Source organism: Ceratotherium simum, chromosome 13 (genome assembly GCF_057802395.1).
Source record: "Ceratotherium simum simum isolate JZ-2026a chromosome 13, ASM5780239v1, whole genome shotgun sequence".
In the NCBI taxonomy this organism is placed as follows: Eukaryota; Metazoa; Chordata; class Mammalia; order Perissodactyla; family Rhinocerotidae; genus Ceratotherium; species Ceratotherium simum.
Window position 1 is genome coordinate 26,878,447 of NC_141912.1, and position 19,265 is coordinate 26,897,711.

Consider the following 19,265-nt stretch of genomic DNA (forward strand, 5'->3'; position numbering starts at 1 on the left):
AGTCGAAAAATGTTTATGAATTCTTTTTGTCTTTCAAAGGCGTTTCTATTCTATATCTACCATGGAATTTTATCCCAATATATTACATTTTTACACTTAAAGGCTGTGACTGATTACACTATCATACTACTCTGAAACAAAAATATATAAAAATTGAAATATGATTTTTGGTTATTTCCAGTGTTTGTAAGTCTCTATTATAAGTGTTTTTTTTTTTTTTCTGGTTTGAGTTGTTTTTAAATTTAATAGTAGCATGCAATCAATAAAAAGCAAATATATAATTTTTGATAAGTACTTATACAGTATATGAAAAATAAAATTGTACTGAAACTTAATGAAAGGGACCAGACTTTTTTCCCCCAGTTAACTCATATGTCTGCAGATAAAAATTTCTAGGGGCTGCTGTTTAAACAGTAGTTAACGAATGTTAACTAAACTTGTTGTGGTGATCATTTTGCCATATGTACAAATATCATATCATTATGTTGTACACCTGAAACTAATGTAATGTTATATGTGGATTATATCTCATTACAAAAAAAAAAAATCCTTAAAAAAAAGGCTGTTAAATACCAAAAGCCTACAAATTCCAGAAAAGTGACATAATGTTTTACTAATTAACTACCTGACACATCTCTATAATATTTTTTTCCTATATTGTTTTGGCTTTGTAATCTTTGATCATCTCTCCATATGACAAAATTTTGTCATATTTTCTACACAGAGTAGTAAGATAATTCAATCTTTCCTCTAGCAGGGTTGATTGAAATCTATTTTCTACAATTGGTTGCTTAGAAAAGAGTCTCTCTGGTTTCCAAGTCATTATTAGTAAAGTCATGTACATTTTTAAGATTGTCCTGAATTTTAAAAGTCCTCTATTTTTGTTCTTTTAATTTATGAACTGCTGCAGATGCCTTGTTTTTGTAGTACTGCTTCAGATTTGCCTGAAAACTCTGAAATTCTGATAAATGTGGTTGCATGTGATTCCCATGAGTGTAGGAAAGAAAAAAATACATACAGTGTATTAAAATCGTCTATGCTGCATTTTTAAGTGTATTCCTGATGGGAAAGAACTTGCATTTGGACTAGAAACTGAATCTTCCATTTACCGATGATTGGAAGAATGTTCCACAGACTATCTTCTGGCTTCAAACATTTCAAACCTTGTTTCTCCTCCACTCTCCTCATACTTCCAGTGCCAGATGACGCAGAACATGTCCATGTCAAGGATGGCCTCTGTCCCTCCCCTGCATCTTCCCGTCACAACTCCCAGTGAGTCGGTACAGTGGGCTGTAGGAGCATTCCTAGCAATAGCTTAAGTACATGGAAGAGACCACAGCACGCATAAAGATATCCCACTAAACCCAAACTAGATGTGTGTGTCTTCAGCTCAACTTCCTCAAAATGCCCATGGACACACACATACCACTGACAAATGGGGAAAAATGATGGAAGAGGATTTGCGGTAGAAGAAACAGGGTCTTCACTGATTGTGGTTAAAATATCTCTTGCAAATTTTATTAAAACGATTTTTTTTCTAGGAGCTGGGATATGAAAGATTGGGTAGAAATGGCAAAATGACCAGTAGTTTGCAGAGAGTAAATATGAGAATACAATTAAATGGATTAGTTTAAGGTCCCACCGAGATTTGAACTCGGATCGCTGGATTCAGAGTCCAGAGTGCTGACCATTACACCATGGGGCCTACCGGCTATCACGGCTTCATAAATTCTTTGATGACATAGTTCTTCTAAATCCCCTGATCTGGTTGTCTAAAATGTATAAGCACATTCTGCCTTTCCTCCTCTAGGATTAAGTCATGGACGCTTGCCTGTCACTTGCCTGCACCCAATCATCCTTTACCCAGGATCTTAATGAGAAACATTGACTTTCACGTGTCAGGAATCCTCCCCTCCACCCCAGCATTTCCTCCCGAGTGGTTCCGGAACTTGTGCTCCGCAGCCTCTCTTCCTTTCTACACTGGAAAACAAATAAGGTCGTTAAGACTGAGCCCTTACCCAGGGCTAGGTTGTGACAAGTGTTTGTATTGTTACCTCACCTAAGGCTCACAATCACCCTGTGAGATGGGGACCTTTGTCGCTATTTTACAGGTGAGGACCTGAGGCAGAGGCCTGAGCTCCTTCACTCTGCTTTATCAGATCCTATCGCTTTCACGGAAAATCCTCTTTCACTATGGTGGTTTATGCTGCTTTTGCGGACGCATGATGGAAAGATTTTACCAAACTCACAGGGCAGACATTGGTGTTAAGGGAAAACTGAAATAAACGTACTTGGACGCCGAGGCTGGAGGAGGACCAGCAGCCCTGGGAGCGCAACTCCGACTTGGGGGCGGTGATGGGAAGAGGGGTGAGGAAAGGGCCCCTCGGGAGTTTTCTCAGGACGGAGCACAGCCCCGCGGTCCTCCTGCTCCCCTTTCACCAAAGGAAAATATGCGCAGAGGAGACTTCCAAATGGACGCCAAGAACATTCCCCTCCCCCGCCTGCCATATCCGTTTCCCGCAAACACACAGGGGCCTGCACTTTACGAAAACCCACAAAACAAGTCAGTTTCTGTGATGGATCTTGGTGAATGTTCTGAGTCGCTCCTAACTTGGTATCTTCGTAAACTCCCCTGGTGGCTTTTTGCCGGCTCGGAGAGAGAAGATATTCAGCAGCACGAGTTTAGGAGTGAGGGCTTCGGCAATTTCTTTAGTGGTATAGGGGAGTCCAGCTGTGCTCCAAGTAGTTTACTACGATTCGATGGCTGTCGGATGAGAGCCGGCCTAGTGGAAATTGAATTTCAAGGCTTGCAGTTTGGGGCTGCCTTCCAGGACTGCAGGTTTTAAGCCAAGAAACGCTGGAGGAGGCTTTGAGGACGGCGCGCCTCTTGTGGACACAGACCATAGGCACCACACCCACCCACCCACGCATAAAACACCCCAAACACACAGACACACACACCCATACAACACCTCAAACAAAAACGAACAAAAAACAACAACGAAAAACTCCACAACCCTGTAACTCTTCCTGTAAACACCAGGCTTCTTGTAGGATCCCTTGCAGTGGGATTTTTGCAAGGTGGCTCTTACTGGACAAAGTCTTCAAATTGGTTCTGGAGGAGAACGACTATATCACCCCAAAGTGTGCACTCTGGCATATTGATTATTTTGAGTTAAGTTTACTTAAAGAATCAGCCAGTGCAAGAAGGACACTTTGACTCTCCTTTAACCCCCTGAACGCAGGATGCAACTCTGCCATATGAAAGGTACCCTCCCTGTACCAGGAGGTAGAGAGACATCCTTATCACCAGAGACAGGGAACTTAGGGCCCAGAAGGCTGTATAAACAAATTTTGTTACTTCTTCACTAATTTACTACCCCAACTGCAAATTTCTTTGTCTTGTCAATTCTTCACAAATTTATTGTTTCTTCCTCTAAAAGATATAAAAGCTGCCTGCCCCTCCCCCGCTCCCAGCCCTCCCTACCTTTAGTTATTGAGTGGCCTCATTAAGACAGTCATGGTTGACGTTCATCTCCAGGGAGACTTCTGCTCCAGTCTTGGGCAAAGACTTGTTCTTAGACTGTGCGTAGACTTGAGATCATGGAAAGAAAAGGGGTGAGAAGAAATCCGGGAAGAAACAGAGCAGCATGTTTTGGAACCAAACATGGACATGAGCTATCCTGGGTTCTGGGGTGACCAGACCAGATTAGCAGCAAGTTCATGCATTCAGCAAGTATTTTTTAACCCCTATCAGGAGCCAGGCACTGTGGGACTGAGAACTGAAAGGTGAACAAGGAAGGCCACAGTACTGGTCCCTCTGCTGGGAGAACTTGCTGTCTAGAGCAGGAGGGAGGGCTTATTAAACAAGCTATTAAAATATGAGATTATATGAGAAGGGGATTTTAGGATGCTGAAAAAACACAGATGGGGCACTTAAGCCCAGATAAAGGGAGTCAATGAAGGCCTCAGTAAGAAGGGCTGAGAGATCTAAGTTAGCATTTGAGGAATGAGTAGAGAGTTAGACCTTGTAACATGAGGGCAGAGGGGGGGAGGGCAAAAACATTTTGCAGGTAGAAAATGTGGAGAGGAGAAAAATGGAAGAAAAGAAATAATTTGACCGTGGCTGGCGACTAGAAGCTAATTTTGGAGTATGTGTGTGGCAGGAAGGGTGACAAATGGGGCTGGAGATGTGGGCAGGTTAGGGCAGTGATCATTAAAATGTAGAAAGCTGCCCCAAGCAAAGTGGAAAGGACTTGTCCTGTAGTAGAATTGTCTAAGGTGACAGCAGAGGCTGCTCACTCATGGGCTGCTACCTACAGTGGGAAGAACAGTACCACACAGATCAACTTAATCTCAACTTAAAGTGCGCAGGTATTACTAAAAGTAAGTCTACTAAAGAATCTAAGAAGTTTGCAGCTACGTAGAAAGAAGTGGCTTAAAAGTGGTTAAGGCCACAGACTGCTAATCCATTTGCTCTGCTTGTGTGGGCTTGACTGCTATCCTCCCAGAGCGTGCAGTGGAGAGTAAAGCCGCCAGGGAGAGCAGAAGCACTCCGCCTTCATCGCTTTGAAATCAGATCGTTTATCACTTCTCAGTTCAGACTCCCTTTTCCAGTCGCAGAGTAACGTGGCCATTCTTTTAAAAACAAGAAATCCTTTTTTTATGAACACACAAATTCCTTTCTAGGAATCAAGCCAAGCGGAGACACCGGAGAGACGAGCCCTTTCTCACCCGGATCTGGGCACAGGTCATAGCATTGGCGGCTGCTTCCGCCGTGCTGGTTTCTGCACATGGCCTCGCTCCAGCAGACGGGCTCAGACTTCCGAAGGCTGACAGCGACACTTCTGCTTATTACGGCTGAAGTATGGTGGGCTGGATTACAGGGAGAATGCTGATGTTAAGGGACGAGATCACGTGGAGAATAATGAAGAAAAAGTAAGGGAAGGTCCCACCGAGATTTGAACTCGGATCGCTGGATTCAAAGTCCAGAGTGCTAACCATTACACCATGGGGCCAGCAAGTAAAACAGCTTAATAGGTATCTCTTGGGGCAAATATTCATGACTGAGGCACTAGAACCTACATTTTGAACAACGGTTTTAACAAAACTATACTGCCCCCTAGAGGGGTATTTTGAAAATTCGTGAGTATTTGGTCTCAATAGCTGGAGGCACAACTGGCTTTTACAGGTCAGGCCCAGCAATCCTGGAAGTCCTGCGATGCTCAGGACAGTCCTACACAAAAAATTATCCTTAAGACTGCACAATTTTTGTAAAACGACCTTGTATGTTACGTCTGGATTTTCAGGGGCCTTTTCTAACAGTGAAATCCCTGCTCCCACATTGTACCCTCTCACTGAATCATCTTATATACAACTGGCAATGCTGTGTATGATCTTGTTAGGATTTTGACTTTCATTTTGAGATGGGAATTCACAGCTTCCGTTCGGGTGTCCTAAGAGACATGCCTTTGGAATCCTGAGCTATCCTAAGAGAAGTCTGGCCTCTCCGAGGCCACCATACTGTTAGGAAACCCAGACCACATATACATGCTTTGGCGGCCAGTCCCAGCAGACAGCCAGTATCAGTTGCTAGACAAATGAGTGAAGATGCCTACAGATGCTTCCAGCCCTCAGCAGCTATCCCAAGAATCACCACAAGCCAGTGAGCTTCCACCTGAGGCCCCAAACATCTTGGCGCAGAGAAAGCCATCCCCACTATGCTCTGTCCTCATTCCTGACCACAGAATAATCCATGAATATAATAAAATGTTTATTATATTATAATAAAAATGTTTGTTTTACACCACCAAGCTTACTATGCAGTAATAGTAACCAGAATAACTCCGGAAACAGGGATTTTCCTTGTCTACTCCCTTAGTATTACCCAATAGGACTGTCCCCAATTTTTTGCCACCATAATTCTTTAGTGAACATCAGTGTTCATGTCTCCCCGTGGCCTCTTTAAGAATTTATGTATTTTCGAAAATCATGATTGGTTATAAAATTGTTGGCCCTGAGAGTAGAATGAAATGTGAAAAGTAAAAAACATTAAGTGCATGATTAGGGATAAGAAAACTTCCCAAAAGACACCCTCTAAACGCTATGTATTATAAAAAGACATTTGTCAGGATGCCTTTCATTCACCGTACATTCGAGCTTCTGCTCTTGGTGCTGGGGGTACGGCTGAGAACAAGACTCCTTCATTAGAATTCACCTCTTTAGGGACGGTTCTACAATATTGTTTGGTCTCCTAGATCTAGCAGAGGTGGGGCCATTTTCTCTTATTTTACAGTGCATTTTTCCAGCAGCTATTTAAAGAATCGCAGGTTTTTGAGGCTCTATGAAGAAATTAAGTTGGACTAAGAAAAACAGGCAGATACGTGAAGCTCAAAACTTCTCACCCCAGGGCTCCCTGTGCTCCAAATCCACTAGCCTCTCTTGCTGCTCCCAGAATACGCTACAGAGACCTGACTTGGGTGGTTTCTTCCACCTGGAATGGCTTCCCCCAGATAGTGACTCTCACCACTTTATGCCAATGAGGTCTCAGTGGGGCCTTGTCTGCATACTCTGCTTAAAGTCACAATCCCCAACTCCCTACCCCTTCCCTGCTTTATTTTTATCCAAATCACTTATCAAGTTGCTCACATATTAAGAATTTTGTTAATTTACTTTTTGTCTGGCTCAATCCTCCCCTCAAAGTGCCACAAGAACAGGAATTTCACATGTTTCTTTTTTTACTGTGTATCCTCAATTCTAGAATAGTGCCTGTCATATAATAGGTGCTCATGTTTTATGATTAAATAAATTAATTTTTTTTACACTGGCTGATTAGGTCACATAGAGGTAAAATTACTGGCTCTACAATGATTTGCCTGACTTATAACTAGAGATTGCAATAATTTCTATATTATTCTTCTTCCCTTAATGCATGATGCTGAATTATTTCCCTGTTACATATATTTTTACTCGATTCAAACAACTTCCTGGTGAAATTGGGCTAGTTTTCAACCCCTATTTTGCAGATAGCTACAATGAACGTCACTGACTTGTCTGTGATTGCACAGTGACCAAAATGGCATTTGCCTCTTTGTGGTGGTGAAGTCACACCTCTGTGATCTCAGATCCTCAGTTTTTTTTTTTTTGTCAAGGAACCAGGGTCCCAATATCTAAATGTTCCAACTCCTATCTTCGCTGCATGGAGAAGGACAGAAAGATCTGTGGGTCAGAGTGGGAGGTTGGACTCTTTTGCTTGGTTAACCATGCGGGTCTTCTTGTGCCTTTTTCTTTCTTCCTACAGCACAGCTTTTATAAGTGACAAAGTCTTGTTTGAAAATTCCGAGTCTGTAGTCTTTTTTGTCCACACAGATACTGAGATTCCAAATCAACACACTTGAGAGCCTGAACTGTGCTAACCTCTCCAATACGTGAGTGCATCTTTTGGAGCTGTCATCCAGGAATTCAGTTTTACAAGCCTTAACTGAGGTTCTTTCCCAGAATTTGAAGAGACAGTCAGAAATAAAATATGGTCATAATATGAATAGGAATAAAACGGATGAGATTCTTACAAAGCACTTCCAAGCCTCTACTATTTCTCAGATATTGAGAAATAATGCAGTCAAATGTAAAATGATATAAAGTGAAACTCCAACAATCTAATGACACATGTGCATAGGAGTTTTGATGTAACGCTTAGAATCTGAACAAAAGGAAAACTGAAATGTGAGGACTGTTGACAAGCTATACCTCAAACCAACCGAGGAAAGACAACTGGGTCAAGCTAGATTGGGAGTGTGACTGTTTAAGATACAATTATACCAAGAGGAAAGAGAGACAAGCTATAATGCTAAAGATTTATGGAAATGTTCCTTAGGAATCTGGCTACTTCGTTTACTTTGACTCTTTGCTCACAGAAGCAATTTCTGATCAATAGCTTGCGGTGAGTTCTTAGGCCAGGCATATTTCCCACTACAATTTATACAGTGAATTCTAGTTTGGTGACTATCTCTTGTGAGTTTTGTTATCATGAATATATTCCTGAGATGCAAGCATCCTAATAAAGTCCTCACTTGAAGCACTCCATTGCCACATCCAGTTTATTACAGCAGAGGCTCATGAAACACCACAGAGGAAGACAGGCAAGGGGAGAATGTCAGGTTTGCAGGACCCTGCTTAAGGTTTTCCAGCCTTAAGCTCTATGGATTATTCAGGCCTTTGTTACAGCTCAGATCTTATAAACTTTCTGAGACAGATGGAAGAGTAGGTTCTTATAGGAGACTATGAGGGTATAGGGAACCAATTTAGAAAAAAAACTTGCATGAAAGAAGATGGGGAATGTACCTACAGTAAACATATGAAAATAACAAAAACCAAAGAATACCCTTATTATTGACAATCAGCCAATGTGTACATTAGAATGAAGGACCTCCTAGATGGTGGAAGATAAAGCCCTGTTGAAGGACACTACATGCCCCCTATTCTCTTGTTATGAAATAAAATCCTCTTCAGCCTCTTTTCTATTCCTCCATGTAAAATATGAACTCAGGCCTGCTCTTTCTTGTAATATTGACTAATAAAATTTCAGAACCTAGCCTTAGAAATCAAAGTCTATAATAAGATGATTGTCAAAACTAAGGAGATAGTCCCTTTCCCCTGAAGCTACAGGTACAAATCTCTTTTATAAAAATATTCAAAAGAATGTGATCTAATGTGTCGTTAGATTCTCTCTTGTCCAATATGGGGTTCTGTGCCAGTATTCAAAACGACTAACAAGTTGCTTGTTCTCAGTTAATAAAAATGCAGACTGTCATTTGATTTGTAAGGGGTCTCCTAGGACATCCAAACATTAGATATTGCCGCACATCCCTTAGATATATATCTATGCAGCATGCAATTCTATCCATTGGCTTATTTGATCACATGCTGTGAGGGTTGCAATGTTGTATTTGACATCTCTCTCTCTTTTTTTTTTTTTTTTTTAATTTTATTTATTTATTTATTTTTCCCCCAAAGCCCCAGTAGATAGTTGTGTGTCATAGCTGCACAACCTTCTAGTTGCTGTATGTGGGACCCAGCCCCAGCATGGCGAGAGAAGCGGTGCGCGCCAGGGATCCGAACCCGGGCCGCCAGCAGCGGAGCTCGTGCCCTTAACCGCTAAGCCACTGGGCCGGCCCTGACATCTCTCTTTTTAACTGGTGAAAAAAAGACTATGTACTATTTCCAAAAGGGACCAATGGTACTTTCATTTTCTCCTTCATGCTCTGAGGAACAAAGAAAATCCTGACTACTAGATTAATTTAACAAATAATTTGAGAGTCTGCTCCATTTAAATAACCATACAATGTTAAATTGGCATCTAGAATTGTGCATATTTCAGAATCTTACTTGATAAGCTCTTCACAGTTCATACCTAGTTGTTTTATCCTGAAGTTCTGTCATCATTTTGAGAAGCCTGCCCATAGTATAGAAGGAAGCCCTTGGTGTAACATTCAGTCAGACTACTTGCTCAGCCCTTTGGGCTGCTCCCTTCTGCCCACCTCTGTAGACTTTAGCCCCACCAACCATTTCTGATTCCTTGAATGTGATCCCGATTTTCTTACTTCATCTGCCTAGAATGCTGTTTTGTACTCTCTCTACCCCCACTGGTAATATTATTTATTCTGTGCTCCGTGGGCTTTCCATACACATCTCTACCAAAGCATTTATTATCTTTTGTGTTTTATTTATTTACTTATTTATGTATGGACAATGCACACATACGATTCAAAATTAAAGAGCATAAAAGGGTTACAATTGAAAAGATCCTCCATCCATCCCTCCCCCTAAGCCATCTAGCTTTCTTTCCTCAGTGCTAACCAATGTTAGCAGTTTATCTAGTATCCTTCTAGAGATATTTTACATTTATACAAACATACTAATACAAAATTCGACTGCATACTATCCTGTACCTTGCTTTTTGCACTTGACAGTAAATCTTGGACATCATCATATTATCAATACCTGGAGAGGTCGTATAGTACACAGTGGTTACAAATATGGATTGGGAGGCTAGACTGTTTTGAATTATGTTTTTACTACTTATTAGCTGTGCAACCTCAGGCAATTTTCTCAACCTCTCTGAACCTCCATTGTATAATCTGTAAAGCAGGTATAATGCTGGTAATTTAACTCAAAATGTTGTTATGAAAATTAAATGATTTAATGCATGTAAGGAACTTTTTAGGATACTTTCTGGAACATAGCAAGCAATAAATACTAGCTGCTATTATTATGAAAAACAGCTGTCTCATTTGCTTTTAGCATCAAATAGAATGATGTATTGTGATTTACTGCTTTATTTTTGATCATTCAGATCGCTTCTAGTCTTTTGTGCTACAAACTGGGCTGCTGAAAAACCCTGCACATATGTCATTTTGCACATTTTCAAGAATGGTAAATTCCTAGAAGTGGGGTTGCTGGGTGTAAAAATATATACATTATTAATTTTGATAGATATTTCCAAATTTTCCTCCATGAAATTTCTACCAATTTTCAGGGCCACCAGTAGTGACTGAGAAAGTCAGGAAGTCTTATTCACGGTTTTCCATTCCTATCCCAGCATACAATGACTGACCTATAGTGAATAGTAGATGCAGAAAAAAAATGTTAGTTAATTGGATGGAAAAATGATTTAGCAAATACAGTTGGGTTTAGGCGGCAGCAAGAAAAACATTTTAAAATCCACTTTAGTATTTTGTTTGCTGGTAAAGTCATTGAATATTATTACAAGGCAAGGTAGAAATAGTTAAGTTTTACTGAACATTTTGAGCTGGTCTGTTATAACAGATATTTCTTTTAGAATCTTGAAAGGGAGATAGAAAAGCACTACTGAAGTTTTGTTAATACTGTAATGCACAAAGGTGGCAGGAGATCATTAATAGAAATTTGGCCAGAACTCTATTGATTTACTGGCTTTCTTGTAGACAAGTGCTTTGTTATTGTAATGGTGTGCCTTCACATTTATTATCTCATGTGATTCTGATACATATGCAAAGACACAAGAGCAAAAAGGACAAAAGAACATGGAGTGGCTAAATGCTGCTAAGCTTTAAATTTATCATTGCAAATCTTCAAGTTATTCCCCTTTTACAGACAAAAGATATGGAGTCGTATACCTTATGTAACTTGCTGCAAGACAGAGCCAAGTGGCCTAGTTGGGCTAAGGATCTAGCACAGCACTCGGAATGTGGTCAATGCCCAATAAATTTGAATAAATGAAAAGTTACCATGTGAGAGTGACCGATAAAGCAAAGGCCTATTTCAGTGCTTCATTTGCACTTTGTTTCCACAGAGGTGGATTAGGACCTAAGACAGGCAGTAGATTCTACTGCTAATAATACAGACTCAATTTTGGCTGCTTAAATTCCATTCACCCTATTTTTTGTGCCGTGACCTTGGGTACATTGCTTCTGTTTTGCCTTACTTGAGAAAGGAAGGTGATGACAGCACCTACTTCACAGAGCTATCCTAACAGGTTAACAGACATGGAGCACTGTAACATGCCATGTCGTGCACCGTGTGTTTGCTAACAGCATGTTCACTCTACAGATCAATAATCAAGAGTGGGTAAATTTATCTATGGTCACATAGCAAATAATGTAGCTGGGGTCAGAAGCCAGTCCTTCCATTCCTAATCCAGCTTGGGCTGCGAGCTTCATTATATCCTGTGTTTACATCTGCAGTTTGGCGGGTAGCAAGTGGAAACCCATATTCACTGACTAATCGCTTTTTCTTGCCTAAAATATTTACATCTCTGAGTCTACAGCATCCTTTCTCCCCTCCCAGGGCACCGCACAGCCTGCCTCACCTTTATCCAAGAGGCCTCAGCGACTCGGGAGCAGCCTCGGCTGGTGCCCCCTGCTCCACCTTTGTTAGGAACACGGAAGGGGGTGGATCGAGAATTGCGAGGCTTTCCCGCCCGCGTTCTTCTAGTTTTCAATTTGGTCCGAAGGATGCAAATAAAAGGCTGGCCTCTTTTTTTTTTTCTCACGAGAGCTCCGTTTTTCGACTTTTGTTCTTAGAGTTCTGGTCTATACTCTCAACATCATGTCCGGCCGTGGCAAGGGTGGGAAGGGACTAGGTAAGGGTGGTGCCAAGCGCCACCGCAAGGTCCTGCGCGACAACATCCAGGGCATCACCAAGCCCGCCATCCGGCGCCTGGCCCGGCGCGGCGGCGTCAAGCGCATCTCCGGCCTCATCTACGAGGAGACCCGCGGGGTGCTCAAGGTCTTCCTGGAGAACGTGATCCGGGACGCCGTCACCTACACCGAGCACGCCAAGCGCAAGACGGTCACCGCCATGGACGTGGTCTACGCGCTCAAGCGCCAGGGCCGCACCCTCTACGGCTTCGGCGGCTGATTCCATTGTATCTTGTAAAAGGCTCTTTTCAGAGCCATCTACTCTTTCTTGTAAAGAGCTGAAAGGCTGTTCAGACTGCTGATTTGTTCCTTCCTTCCTGCACTTGTGTAGGTCATTGTGATCTGAGGCAAAGTGCTAAGAGAAAAGACATGGGTGTGCATAGTGAGTTTGAACTTCAACAGAGGAGAGCTTCAACAAATAATTCCTCTAAATTGAAGAAACTTTTTGATATCAGAAATGCTTGCAAATGTGCAGCGGTAAATGTCCATTTTTCAGATACCACGCGCAGTCGCCCCAAAAGCACAATCCCTTTTGAACTGATAGGCAAAGTGCACCAGCTCTTTCTTGGGTAGTTAAGTGGCTCTGAAAAGAGCCTTTGGGTTGTGGGTAGCTGCGGGCCTGCTCATTTGGAGCTGGTGTACTTGGTGACGGCCTTGGTGCCCTCGGACACGGCGTGCTTGGCCAGCTCCCCGGGCAGCAGCAGGCGCACGGCCGTCTGGATCTCCCTGGACGTGATGGTCGAGCGCTTGTTGTAATGCGCCAGGCGCGACGCCTCGCCCGCGATGCGCTCGAAGATGTCGTTGACGAACGAGTTCATGATGCCCATGGCCTTGGACGAGATGCCGGTGTCGGGGTGGACCTGCTTCAGCACCTTGTACACGTACACGGAGTAGCTCTCCTTGCGGCTGCGCTTGCGCTTCTTGCCATCTTTTTTCTGGGCCTTGGTCACCGCCTTCTTAGAGCCCTTCTTCGGGGCAGGAGCGGACTTGGCTGGCTCAGGCATACTGAACGGTGGCGAAAGTGAAGCAAACAGACCAACGGCCTCTCTTTAACTATAGTGGCTTATGCAAATTAGGTGGCGTCGAGGTCTCTGGTGATTGGCGGGTATCCTTGGTTACGTCACAATCCAGTTTCACCCAATCAAGATACGCATTCTGCATAGTCGCGTTTCCATTGGTCTAAATGAAAATAAAATATTAGCCAATCGTACACCTTCCTTTTCGCGCCCAGCAGGGCCTATAAACAATGTGTTTCGGTACTTTCGCTTTAGTCAGTCTTGACAACAGCTGTTGCGCGCTTAACCATGTCTGGACGAGGCAAGCAGGGCGGCAAGGCTCGCGCCAAGGCCAAGACCCGCTCTTCGCGGGCCGGGCTGCAGTTCCCCGTGGGCCGAGTGCACCGCCTGCTCCGCAAGGGCAACTATGCCGAGCGGGTCGGGGCCGGCGCGCCGGTGTACCTGGCGGCGGTGCTGGAGTACCTGACGGCCGAGATCCTGGAGCTGGCGGGCAACGCGGCCCGCGACAACAAGAAGACGCGCATCATCCCGCGCCACCTGCAGCTGGCCATCCGCAACGACGAGGAGCTCAACAAGCTGCTGGGCAAAGTCACCATCGCGCAGGGCGGCGTCCTGCCCAACATCCAGGCCGTGCTGCTGCCCAAGAAGACCGAGAGTCATCATAAGGCCAAGTAAAGAGCAAGATTGGAAACAACTACACAAAAGGCTCTTTTCAGAGCCACTTACATGGTCATAAAAAAGGTGACACTTGTGTTTTCAGTTGTTAATTGTTCAGTACAACTTGCTACGTGACACTTACACTTACTAGTTAAGCTTCAGTTAGTCCTAGCTTCTTTAATCTCTTTGTCCACATTACAGAACTGGTAGTTAGGAATTTTGCCAACAAAGTAAATTGGCATTTGTGTTACGAGTAGGACTTAAAATACATTAAGTTGAATCAGCAAGATCAACAAATTGACGAAGGATAATTACCTCGGTTCATGTCTGGAGTTAGCTGTAGGTGACAAGCATCTCTTGTACACAGGGGTGGTTTCCATAAATGATGCACAGAAACCCATTGGGGTGTCAGTAGGAAGACAGTAAATCTTTTTTAAAACTTTGAAGGATTTGTTTTCAATATGCTTACTGAAAGTCCTTGAATATAATTTATATTTATATCCTACCTGACTATGTATATTACCATACTGCCAAATGAGTAGATGTTAAAGTTTAGTAGTCCAAGTTTGGTTGTAACAACAGTGGTACTGGATGCTATTAAATTGATTCCAGAAGCACTAATGATACCTATAGTTTGAAAAAATATGGATGCCTCTTCTGAAAATACCAAAAGCTATTTTGAGAATCGTGATATCAAAGATTCTGGTATGCTGTCCATATTTCTATATGGGCATAGCAAGTTCCTTTTATTCTAGGCCTAGGGAAGGATTGAAACATGCCACTTACCAGTTTGCCAAGCCAAACCAGGCACAAAAACTACTTCTTTTGTTTCCCCTTAGATTCTAATGTACTTAAGCTTTCCACAAATATTTACTTCACACTTAGGGTCCATGCATTAAGGATACAATGTTAAAAAGACACTGCCTATCCTAAAGAAACTCAATCAAATAGGAGAAATACACAAAAGCAAACAACTAAAGCACAATGTAGCAAGAGAAGTAAGCACAGGATATTAGGGGAGCATAGAGAAGTAAGATCTGTGAGAGGTAACGTCTCATCTGAGAATTAAAGAGATTGGGGAATTAGAGCAAAGTGTAGGGATTCCAGCAAAGAATGAGCATCACCAGACTCATGACTTGTGACATGTGCAGGCAAATGACAAGAAGGTGGATATTGGCAATAAGGAAGAGGTTACAAGAGATAGGAAAGTGCCAGAAGGGATCTGCAGGCCTCTCCCTTGATTTTAAATACCTTTTATATGCTAATAACTCCCAAATCTTTACATCCATCCCAGACTTGTCTCCTGAGTTCATACATTCATATTCATCTACTTTCTGAAATTCTTGTATATCTCCAGGAAACTCAAAATCATATCTTCTTTCGTTACTTGGTATCATCATCTACCCACTAGCATGAGCCAAAATGGTCCAGTGTCATTGAGCATTCTTTTTTGTGTGCCATTACTATAGTAAAATTCAATTCCTTGTATGGGGTGATGAGAGCATGTTGAAAGCCCAGAAAGAGCCTAGGTAGAAGGCTACCAGACCATCAGTTTAGCCCATGGAATGTTTTGAGAGACATGAAGTATCCGTATCCACATACTTAGGAATGTGCACATAACTAGAACTACTCACTGCCCTTGAGTAATTCACATAATCAGAGCTGAAAGATTAATTTGGAGAAGTATATTGACTGCATATCTCCAGGAGAGAGTGCCCTACCCAGCCAGCAGAAGTATTGATAAGTGTAGAAAGGGCCATCTCTGTTGTGGACCCTTCCTGACTTACTAATACCTTAGTTTCCCAACCCGGAAGGAAAGAAGGCACCGCATACACACTCAAGAATATCAATCTGTTTAGAAATTGGCCTTAGATTGGATCAGCAAGGCCCCCAAGGAGGGGGTGCCAGGGAGGACAGTACTTCCTTCCAAATATTGAATCTTCCTTTCCAGAGGAAGGCTGATTACTGAGAGCGGACACTCAATGCTTTATTTTGCTTAAGGTGTTGATTCAAATAGAACATATTAGAACATTTTAAACTGCTAACATATTAGCATTATCCTGAATTCCGTATGTGGAAATCGTAGATTCTACTGCCCGTGAACCCATTCACCGGAATGTAATGAGCCTGATTATGATCGAATAGTTTGACAGTTGCACTAGTTATGTAACTGTTAAAAAAATGTATTTGTAGGTAAATTCTACTTGAATGCTTAGATTAAAAATATTTTTGTTTTGGGCCAGCCCCGTTGCTTAGCGGTTAAGTGTGCGCGCTCCGCTGCTGGCGCCCCGGTTCGGATCCCGGGCGCGCACCGAGGCACCGCTTCTCCGGCCATGCTGAGGCCGCGTCCCACATACAGCAACTAGAAGGATGTGCAGCTATGACATACATCTATCTACTGGGGCTTTGGGGGGAAAGAAAATAAAATCTTAAAAAAAAATTTTTTTTTTTGTTTTACCAGGGGGAAAGCGTTGTTGTACACCACCACAGCCACAGTTGGAAGGTAGTGTAAACTGGGGCACTAACCTGTCAAGACAGCTGAGAGAAAGAAAAAAAAAAGCACTTGTAAGGAACTTCTGCCCGATAGTCTCCACTGGAGAACAATCTTCAGTCTCTAGAAAGCAAGATTGTAAAGTGCCTGGAAATGGAGACTATCTTGTCACAGATAAAACTAATACCATTAAGGGTTACAGGGAAACAGTCCTTTTCAGGGTATATGTGGGTGGCTCTGAAAAGAGCCTTTGGAGATGAGTGGGAGACCTTGAGTCTTAGGCCCTTTCGCCGCGGATGCGGCGCGCGAGCTGGATGTCCTTGGGCATAATGGTGACGCGCTTGGCGTGGATGGCGCAGAGGTTGGTGTCCTCGAAGAGCCCCACCAGGTAGGCCTCGCACGCCTCCTGCAGCGCCATCACGGCCGAGCTCTGGAAGCGCAGGTCGGTCTTGAAGTCCTGCGCGATCTCGCGCACCAGGCGCTGGAAGGGCAGCTTGCGAATCAGCAGCTCGGTGGACTTCTGGTAGCGGCGGATCTCGCGCAGCGCCACCGTGCCGGGCCGGTAGCGGTGGGGCTTCTTCACGCCGCCGGTGGCCGGCGCGCTCTTGCGGGCCGCCTTGGTAGCCAGCTGCTTGCGGGGCGCCTTGCCGCCGGTGGACTTGCGAGCTGTCTGCTTGGTGCGAGCCATCGTCTGAACGTTGGATTCGTGTAGGAAATGAAAGCTGGCCGCATTATTTATACTGAGAGTCAGAAGCTGATTGGACAAAAGGAGACCAGGCCCACCCAACTGGTAACCGGATTGGTTAAGAAATCGAAATTTTTATTTGTTGTGCCTCAAATCCTCTGATATTCTTAGTTGTCCATAGTCTCAATATTTTTTTTTTCCTATTTTTCCTGTAAAGTTATTCGCTCTATACCAGCCATTTCCGGTAGAAATTAAATGCGAGCTACGTAAGAAATATAATGTTTCTAGGATCCACATTCGAACAAAATAAATCCAGGAGAAATTACTTTTAATAATATGTATTTTACTTAACCCAATAGATCCAAAACATTCATTTCAACATGTAACCAATAAAATTCTTAGATATTTTTCATTCTTTTTTTATTTTGCACTAACTTCAAAATCATGTGTGTATTATACATGTACAGCACTTGTTCTAATTCTGATTAGCCTCGTGTCCAGTGATCACTAGCCACAATTGGCTAGTGGCTACCATACTGGATAGCTCAACTCTATACCCTTTCCCCTCAATTTTCTATCCTTTGAACAATTAAAAGCTTAAGAATTTTTTTTATTTTTCAGCAAGAAAAATATGATTTGCATGTGAGAAATTCTAGGGCTAATAACTTCCTAGAGAAACGCATCCTTAGACGAATTTCTTTTCATTTTCAGATAATATAAAACAATTCCATTGCACCATAATTTTTCTACTATCCTAGAAATTCAAAAATTTAACAGAAATATACTTGCTCTTGTTTTATTAATTTGGGGGGGTGGAGGGGTGCTGGCTTCACCAGTGGCATGAAGCAGTATATGTCTCTAATCTAACCGGGTTACTTGTAATTCCTTTGCTCTTAAAGAATGTAATTCCCCCCTACCAGTAACCTGTGGTTAGGACAAGCTAAATCACTCCTTGAGTTTCCATCCACATCCAATAGTTCTAATCAGCAACTGGCAAAACCATATGATAGTTTCCTTGCGTGTTAACTGATACATCTGACTGCCACTCCAAGGCCTAGAAGTGACCAAAGCAAGCAGTTACAAAAGAGAATATAAGTCCATCCGTGCATCAACAAGATCTTTAAATCACAATAAAAAGACAAACACATTTTAAAAATAGAATTTAGCATTTTTTATCCTGACACAAATGACCATCACTTATCAGGCACCTCAATTAACTTTTCCAAAAAAAAGGCTGACTAAAATTTTCCTTAGCTTAATTAAGAATATGAAACAAATTTATATGCTGATATGAGATTAGGTCTTTCTCAGAAACCTAAAGGCTCAAAAATGAGCCTCTGGCCTAGCATAAGGGTTTGGGTATACCCCTGGATCCACGGTATGTTAATTGCTAAGACACAGAAAAAAGAAAACAAGCGTCTTAAAACTGCCACATTTGCCCCGGCAAAAGCAAATAGTCCCATTACCAGAGACGGGGAGGAGGTGGGGGAATATGAGACTCAGCCAGACTCTACGTTACCTAACTCAAGTTATGAAACTGATGTAGTTATCTATAGTGGGTTTTAGAAGTACCCAGAGTTGAAACCTTTAAAAGCTAGTGCTCAGTTCTTCCAAGCAAGTGGTAGGTGGCTCTGAAAAGAGCCTTTGGTTTGATTGGGAGGCTTGAGTTGCTGAAACTAGTAACTTCTACTTGCCCTTGGCCTTGTGATGGCTCTCGGTCTTCTTGGGCAGCAGCACGGCCTGGATGTTGGGCAGGACGCCGCCCTGCGCGATGGTGACTTTGCCCAGCAGCTTGTTGAGCTCCTCGTCGTTGCGGATGGCCAGCTGCAGGTGGCGCGGGATGATGCGCGTCTTCTTGTTGTCGCGGGCCGCGTTGCCCGCCAGCTCCAGGATCTCGGCCGTCAGGTACTCCAGCACCGCCGCCAGGTACACCGGCGCGCCGGCCCCCACCCGCTCGGCATAGTTGCCCTTGCGGAGCAGGCGGTGCACTCGGCCCACGGGGAACTGCAGCCCGGCCCGCGAAGAGCGGGTCTTGGCCTTGGCGCGAGCCTTGCCGCCCTGCTTGCCACGTCCAGACATGGTTAAGCGCGCAACAGCTGTTGTCAAGACTGACTAAAGCGAAGTACCGAAACACATTGTTTATAGGCCCTGCTGGGCGCGAAAAGGAAGGTGTACGATTGGCTAATATTTTATTTTCATTTAGACCAATGGAAACGCGACTATGCAGAATGCGTATCTTG

The 19,265-nt window shown here is 43.2% G+C and overlaps 5 protein-coding genes and 2 non-coding genes across 7 annotated transcripts; 2 read left to right on the plus strand and 5 right to left on the minus strand.

The window, feature by feature from the left end:
• Nucleotides 1-1,633: 1,633 nt before the first annotated feature.
• TRNAQ-CUG (transfer RNA glutamine (anticodon CUG)) lies at nucleotides 1,634-1,705 on the minus strand. Its single transcript has one exon. It is a non-coding gene; the product is annotated as a tRNA-Gln (tRNA).
• A 3,241-nt stretch (nucleotides 1,706-4,946) lies between these two features.
• On the minus strand, nucleotides 4,947-5,018 carry TRNAQ-UUG (transfer RNA glutamine (anticodon UUG)). The gene has a single exon. It is a non-coding gene; the product is annotated as a tRNA-Gln (tRNA).
• A 7,051-nt stretch (nucleotides 5,019-12,069) lies between these two features.
• Nucleotides 12,070-12,429, plus strand: LOC106803751 (histone H4). Its single transcript, XM_014796304.2, has one exon. The coding sequence runs from the start codon at nucleotides 12,085-12,087 to the stop codon at nucleotides 12,394-12,396; it is 312 nt and encodes a 103-aa protein (XP_014651790.1). The 5' UTR covers nucleotides 12,070-12,084; the 3' UTR covers nucleotides 12,397-12,429.
• Nucleotides 12,430-12,783: 354 nt separating this feature from the next.
• LOC147915548 (histone H2B type 1-C/E/F/G/I) lies at nucleotides 12,784-13,193 on the minus strand. Its single transcript, XM_087438194.1, has one exon. It carries the CDS (start codon nucleotides 13,178-13,180, stop codon nucleotides 12,800-12,802), a length of 381 nt encoding a protein of 126 aa, XP_087294320.1. The 5' UTR covers nucleotides 13,181-13,193; the 3' UTR covers nucleotides 12,784-12,799.
• A 252-nt stretch (nucleotides 13,194-13,445) lies between these two features.
• On the plus strand, nucleotides 13,446-13,904 carry LOC101394957 (histone H2A type 1-H). Its single transcript, XM_014796269.2, has one exon. The coding sequence runs from the start codon at nucleotides 13,481-13,483 to the stop codon at nucleotides 13,865-13,867; it is 387 nt and encodes a 128-aa protein (XP_014651755.2). The 5' UTR covers nucleotides 13,446-13,480; the 3' UTR covers nucleotides 13,868-13,904.
• A 2,660-nt stretch (nucleotides 13,905-16,564) lies between these two features.
• H3C10 (H3 clustered histone 10) lies at nucleotides 16,565-17,068 on the minus strand. Its single transcript, XM_014796303.2, has one exon. It carries the CDS (start codon nucleotides 17,026-17,028, stop codon nucleotides 16,618-16,620), a length of 411 nt encoding a protein of 136 aa, XP_014651789.1. The 5' UTR covers nucleotides 17,029-17,068; the 3' UTR covers nucleotides 16,565-16,617.
• Nucleotides 17,069-18,644: 1,576 nt separating this feature from the next.
• LOC147915549 (histone H2A type 1) lies at nucleotides 18,645-19,122 on the minus strand. The gene has a single exon (XM_087438182.1). The coding sequence runs from the start codon at nucleotides 19,102-19,104 to the stop codon at nucleotides 18,712-18,714; it is 393 nt and encodes a 130-aa protein (XP_087294308.1). The 5' UTR covers nucleotides 19,105-19,122; the 3' UTR covers nucleotides 18,645-18,711.
• Between the last annotated feature and the right edge of the window lie 143 nt (nucleotides 19,123-19,265).